Source organism: Alligator sinensis, unplaced genomic scaffold (genome assembly GCF_000455745.1).
Source record: "Alligator sinensis unplaced genomic scaffold, ASM45574v1 scaffold163_2, whole genome shotgun sequence".
Classification (NCBI taxonomy): domain Eukaryota; kingdom Metazoa; phylum Chordata; order Crocodylia; family Alligatoridae; genus Alligator; species Alligator sinensis.
This window is the reverse complement of record NW_005842499.1, coordinates 163,273-169,901: the sequence shown is the minus strand read 5'-3', so window position 1 is coordinate 169,901 and position 6,629 is coordinate 163,273. Positions and strand designations below refer to the sequence as shown.

General features: G+C 40.7%; 1 protein-coding gene across 1 annotated transcript in view; it reads left to right on the top strand.

The window, feature by feature from the left end:
• VSTM4 (V-set and transmembrane domain containing 4) overlaps positions 1-5,223 on the top strand; it is a 103,607-nt gene extending 98,384 nt beyond the window's left edge. Inside the window, exon 9 of the mRNA XM_025212987.1 lies at positions 1,361-5,223. Coding sequence (XP_025068772.1) covers positions 1,361-1,486 — 126 coding nt within the window. The 3' untranslated portion in view covers positions 1,487-5,223. The remainder of the gene's footprint in view (positions 1-1,360) is intronic.
• The last annotated feature ends 1,406 nt before the right edge of the window (positions 5,224-6,629 follow it).

Below are 6,629 nucleotides of genomic sequence, written 5' to 3'. Positions count from 1 at the left end.
CCCCGCGCGCCCCCCCCCGCCGCTGGCTCTACGCTCCAGATAAAATGGCTTGGCAGGCCGCATGGCAGCCCACAGGCTGTATGTTGGACAAGCCTGATATATACAGCTAACTCTAACAAGAGAAGAATACAAATCTCTAAAACTCTTGGTTCAGAGGTGATCCCTTTTATTAGACCACTAGAAAATAGAAAAAAATATATCTTTCTTTGCAAGCTTTTGGGTGCACACACCCTTCTTCAGGCTGAGGGTTGTTAACTCTAACAAACATTCTCTGATCGTTCATTTTTAAAATCCTTTGTTTTTCTGCGTCCCCCCACCCTTCCCCTGAAAACCAATTCACACCAGTTCTTCAGTGATCCAGGAAGATCTCGATTAGCTAAAATTTATACCCTGAAATTCCAGCTTCTGAGAATGAAGATTTTCTAATCCTTTTTTTTCACTGGCCTGAAATATCTCCTTGTCACTTGCTTTTCTTACTCATCACTAAATTCCTGGTTACAATAATAAAGCTGCTTCTTTCTCTCTCTCCCCTATCTACGAGGAATTCGGCTACAAAAATATATGGTAATACAGGCTTACAGTTACAATACATGTTCTATAGAAATACACAGCTCGGTACTTACTGTTCACGAATTTACATATTGAAACACTAATATGAATCTTTGGTTGTTGACTAGTAGCTCATTTAATAATTGCTTCTTAGGCCTAGGCTTTTCTTTTGCTCTTTTTAAATTGGCAAATTTGCCATTTGCTTACAGTGGAATGTTGCTTGATTTAACAACCTGTTGACATGACATTTGTAATGCTTATGAGATTTGTAGGGCGGCTACCCAGAGCTTCTAGGTGTCTGGCCTTTTGCTTAGCTATATTCCCATAGCCTCACTTAGGCCACCCAAAACTGCAAGGGTTGGCAACAGGCTGTTAAGATGTCTATCTAGCACAATTGCTTGCATAACAATAACAGAGGAGACCTTGACTGAGTTTTTAACATATAAGTATAGGGGGAAAATTGCACAAGTTTTCTCCAGTTTTCCAACCAACTATGCAACTCTTGGAAATTTTCAAAACTCTAAATGTTTATGATTTGAGAAATCAAAAAGAAAAGAAAGAAGCAGCAGCAAAATGGCAACATTTTTAGAGAGGAAAGAATTGAAAATAAAATTGGAAATGTTCCTTCAGAATTTTTCTTGTCTTGTTTTTGAGAGCTAGTAATGAAAAAGCTAATAGCAGTAGTGTAGACTTAGCATGAGAGAAAAAAAGATCCTATAGTATATAACACTTAGCTATCTTTTGCACTCAGCCATTTAGCTGGAAAACCATACCAACATTATAACTATTATTTTTTGTTTCTGTTTTATAGCCAAAAATTGCAGAGGAGACTTTAACATATGCAGAACTTGAGCTGATCAAGCCCCTGCAGGAAGCCAAAGGCATCCCCACTACAACAGTCTACGCACAGATCCTCTTTGAGGAGAATAAGTTGTAAAAGCCTGTGTCTGTAAATATATTCTTTGTCTGTTTTCTATGTAATTCTTGCTGTGCTGTTTATTTATAAAAATCTTACAAATGTCCTTATTTTTTTACTTCCATTCATGTACTTCTGTACTTTTATGAGACTTTTTCTAAACCTGTAGTTAAAAGGAATCACAGTGATGGCAAATGATAAACAACAGCCCTTTCAAAAGCTCTTGGTGCCTTGGTTTCTATAGACTAATGTACTACCTGGGCCATTTTGAATGCTAAGTGCAAAAGAGACCAGTGGAAACCTCATTTCCACACAAGTCAATTCTATACCTAGTGCAAGAGTAGAGCTGGTCAAGGATTTGCCAACAGTTTTCAATGAGAAATTCCAGTTCAGCAGTACTGGGACTTTTCCCAGGAAAGCATCAAGCTCAATGAATATCTTTTCAGCTTGAGAAAGCTTTAACATTTTTGAGAAAAATATAATGTTTTGATTTAAACCCCTATGTTGCTCTGGGGTGGGGATTTGGGGAAGGGAAAGGGGGAGGGAGGCATTTTTTATGATTTGGCTTTCTGTCCCAGTTTGGAATGGGAAAAATTCTTAATAGCTCCATTTTGTTTGCAAAATGGAAGAACAGTTTTATGCCCAGCTCCAGGCTTCTCTCTTCCCTCAACCCTGTATAAACCTCCTGCATGGCACCTGAGTACCAAAGTGTCCAAGGAGGGGGGAAGCTTTAAGAGCCCCTCTCCTGCAGTTCTCTGTAACAGCACATTCTTCAGCCTCTCTCCACCACCAAGTGGAGTCATTCCTTGACAAGGACCATGGCTGGGGCAGAGCTAAGAGTAGGCTCTAGAGCCTCTGTCCTGTGAGGAAGAATCTAAGTATTACATATCTCTTATTTCCACCATCGATACGTGGGCTGGTGAGGGAAGTGCACCTCCTGATGGTGTCTTTTCTTAAGGAAAGGGCTTGCTCCTTCAGCACAGAGCCATTTCTCTGAGCCTTGGCTAATTTCCACAATAGAGCCCTCCACTAAGCTGGGGACCGAACTCTTTTTGGTGCCTTAAAGGATTCTGACCTTTGAGTCATGTCTATCTTTAATTACAGAATGTGTGGAACACTAAAGCCAAGACAGGGACCTAAAATTAAGTGGTTGAGTCCATCTTTCAGAGCAGGGGACCTGAGTTTTCAAATGTGCTGAGCCCTCAACAGGTCCCAAGGTAAGGTCTAAGCTTGTGAAGAAGAAATACTCAACACGTCCTCCTTCCATTCTAATGCATACCCAGCCCCACTTTGTTCTCAACCCTGCAGCTCAAACTTTCAGGATCCAGAACCCTTTCTGCTCTCACTAGAACACCCAAAACATGCCTAATATCTCCTAGGCACTGAAAATCCATCTACAGCACTGACACTTTTCAACCCAATTCAGCTGCCTGATTTCCATCCCATATGCCAGTATTTCCCAACCTTTTCCAGCCCAAGGCACACTTACATTAATAAAAATTTTCCGCAGCACACCCGTTAAGGCATTTCCCATCCTCATACCTATCGTAGCTTATTGCCATGGCAAAGTTCTGCGGCAAACCTGTTCATTTCTGACAGCACACTTTTGTGCTGCGGCACACTGGTTGGGAAACATTGCCATATGCACATAGCTGTTGCTGAACCTGGAAAAGCAAGTGCAGAGGCCATGGGCTGGGACTCCATAGGATGCAACATCTGTATAGTTGCTCAATGGCAGCCAACATGACTGCTCCTAGTTCTGCATCCTTCTTCTTCTACAATCTGAGCATGAAGCCATGACATCCAGCAGAGCTGTGCCGGGGTGTTTGAGTGCTGTGCACAGGACAGTGGCAGTGGTTACACTGCTGGTGGTGCAGCAACATCTGGGCTGACAGCAAAGCTGCTGCATGTTTTGCAGGCATACTACTCTCCCCCACCCCAGATAGGCACCCAGGGGTGGTGGCCCACTCGTTCCCTCTTCGTTATGCTCCTGCCTTTCAGAGTGCCATATTGTCCCAGCATAAACAAGTGGCTGCACAGATCAGCAGCAAATGTCCCTAGTTTATATTCTCCTTTGTAGCCTAGAGGAAACATTTTGTATTCCTATGGATGCAATTCCACCACAGCATTAGGGTCCAGATTTGCCCAAGGTTGTGAGAAGCAGACCTGCAGGGGGTAAGTTTGGTTCTGTTCCTGTTTGATTACTTGTCTTGAGCAAGAAATGCAAGCACTGTAGCTTGGGATGCATTTACAGGCCAAAGCACAAAACCTGGGGAGAAGTACAAGCCATTTCAAGGTGACAGTTGCATATAATCCAGCGTGCAGTAGCTAATGGTTGTCAGCCTTCCGTTACTACCCAAAACTCTGAACAGTTCATATTGTTTGGACCATCCGACTCACCCTAACTGTATAAAGTATTACAACGGATTACAATTACATGTTCAAAGTAAAATGAGACATTTGCTCCTAAATCTGTCCAATGCTTTTAAAAATCATTCCCTTATATTCTTACATCACTTTCCCAGTGGATTCATTTTTGGTTAAGATTGTGATCTGCTGTCCTGTCTTCAGTCTGTTTAGGAAACCAAGGGTGTGCTCTGAGATGCAAATGAGCAGATCTTGCCAGTGGTCATCATGTACCATGTTTGGCATGTACCATTCTTGTGCCAGTCTGACTACGCCAAGTACTATTTTTTTTCTTTTTTCAAAATAACCATGCCATGAAATGCCATGAAAGATGGCTATAATAACAACCCATTACTTAAGGTTCAAATAGTGAGGCTTCCCAACACTTGAGTATTACAGTGCAGTTCTTAAACACACAATATTACTCATGCAGGACCTTTGTCTCATCCATTACATGTCTAAGCTAGCAAAAGTTTTGTATGTGAAGCGAGCACAATTTTGCCTTTTATGAGGATTCCCTGGTAACATTTTTGTACACATTTTTCCTAGGGTCTTGGGTTCTGTTGCATGTGTAAAACACCATCATGTAAACACGGCGCACAACATTCAGTCATCTGTATGTTACCAAATTATTGAAATGCCCATGTCATGAGAGAACATGTAAAAAATATCTGGTCCAATTAGTTGTTGCATATAATATTAATTCCAAAACAATAATACCAAATTTAAACTCTTCTCAGGCCAACTATTCATTCCCAAATTCACACTTATTGCTACAAATAAGTTTTGTTGCTGCAACAATTTGTTGCAGTTTTGTTGCTGGTAACAATTTAGTTGAACAGTGTTCAGGCTTGTAAGTTGTTAAGCAACTGTTTATTTCACCATTTCATTATTCATAAGATGTTTTTCTTCCTTTGAATGGCACAGCATTCTTTTCAGTATAGTTTGGTAAGCATTTCGACCAACCACCAACAATGGCTAACACCTTTTGATCAGTAATAATATTTTTTGTGCAAAAATGTAAGGATCATCTCTGGAACAGCCAGAGGTTGACTATTCTCAAAATTAAATTCATTTTTGTGCAAGATGACTCCTCCCCCCCATCAATCATCAATGAATTGGTAATTCTTTTTCTTTTAAATCATTCAAGTCACACAGTTCTGGGCATCAGGCTTATTGTTTAGAAAAATCCACTACTACATGTTTAGTCCTTACCCAATACTTTAATTATTTCTGTTGTTCATGTATTAATGTTTTGTATTTGTATATTCTTGTTTATCATTGATATTGAATTCCCTAACTTAACTGTTAATTAAGCTAAATAAATTACCTGTTCTTTTTTGGTGATAGAAGTTCAGAAAGTCTGTGTGGATTTATTACTTGATATGGAATGACCAAAAGTTATAAATTGATACTAAAATGGGCATTAAAGATAATTATTAGTGCTAATGACACGTTTTTCCATTGTGCATAGGGGGCAAGGCATCTGCCCTTAGCAACTCACACAAAAAAGAAACCCACAGTGTTTTGCTTTTTTTGGGAATGAAGACATTTTTACTCATATAGCACTATTATCATATACTAAAAAGCTCTTTATCCAGAACTAATGTCTTACAAAATAGCCACCAAAAGAAATTACAGAAGGGAAAATGAGAGGCTGGAATGTCTATAGTAACTGAGTTACCTTTTGGTGAGTACTTTGCCTATAAATTCACAAACTTTCAGAATCTTAAATTTTTGCCATCTTAAGTAAAATTCTGAATTTACTGGATTACTACATTTTTATTTCTAATGTGTTATAATGGTAATATAAACTCAAAACGACCTCAGGACAGCCGGACTTCAATACACATGTCTGCATTGATGGAAATAAGGAGTAGACATTCTTCGTAAAGCCCAACACTGGTATAATTTGAATCCAGACTAGAATTAGTACAGGAAAATGAGGGGGTTGAAGCACAATGCTCTAAATTACACCAATCTAGGTGTGTCTATATGCAGCTTAGCTAGGGGCAGCTGCTTGCTGAGGAAAACAGGCAATTATTGGCTTCCTCACCCCCTAGTGGCAAAATGCTGTAAAAGGCTAGGGACAGACATTCCAAAAGCTGGATAGGTTTGTAGGTTTGTCTAACCTGGCTAGGCTGAACCAATTTGTAACTGCACAGACATACAAGCACATGTCTGCTGTTGCTCAGACCAGGAACCGGGGGCACTAGAGTGCAGCCTCAGCTGCAGGGAAGCTGTGCTGCAGGGGGACATGGCCAGTCCAGGCCATTCCGGGTTTCATTCCCCCATTTGTATCCTACTGGCAAGGACCCGAGCCAAGATACTTTCCTCTGAGATCTGTTTTCCTCAAGCTAGGACTCCAAGTGTGACCTTTCCTGCAGGTATACTCACAATTCTGCTCATTACAGATGGAGTCAGGAGGCAGAAAGATATTCAATGCTCTGCTTTTCTCCATCTCTTTGCCCAGAAATTGGTGGAATAAGAATGTTAAAAAGTTCTCATCAATGTGGTAAGCAGATCAACATCACAACTGCACAATGAAACCAAATTGCAGGAGAGCAAAAGAACATGAACTCTCTTTATCCTCTTTGTGCACTACTCCAGGGGAAGATCCTATTCTAAAAGAGAACAACCATTTAAAGCTATGCCTTTGCTACTAGTAAAACTGTCCTTAAGGCTACCTTCATGTCCATTCCCCTTAGCAGTATAGCGATGGGGGAGAGGGGGTGGGGGCGGCATGGCCCCCAGGTGC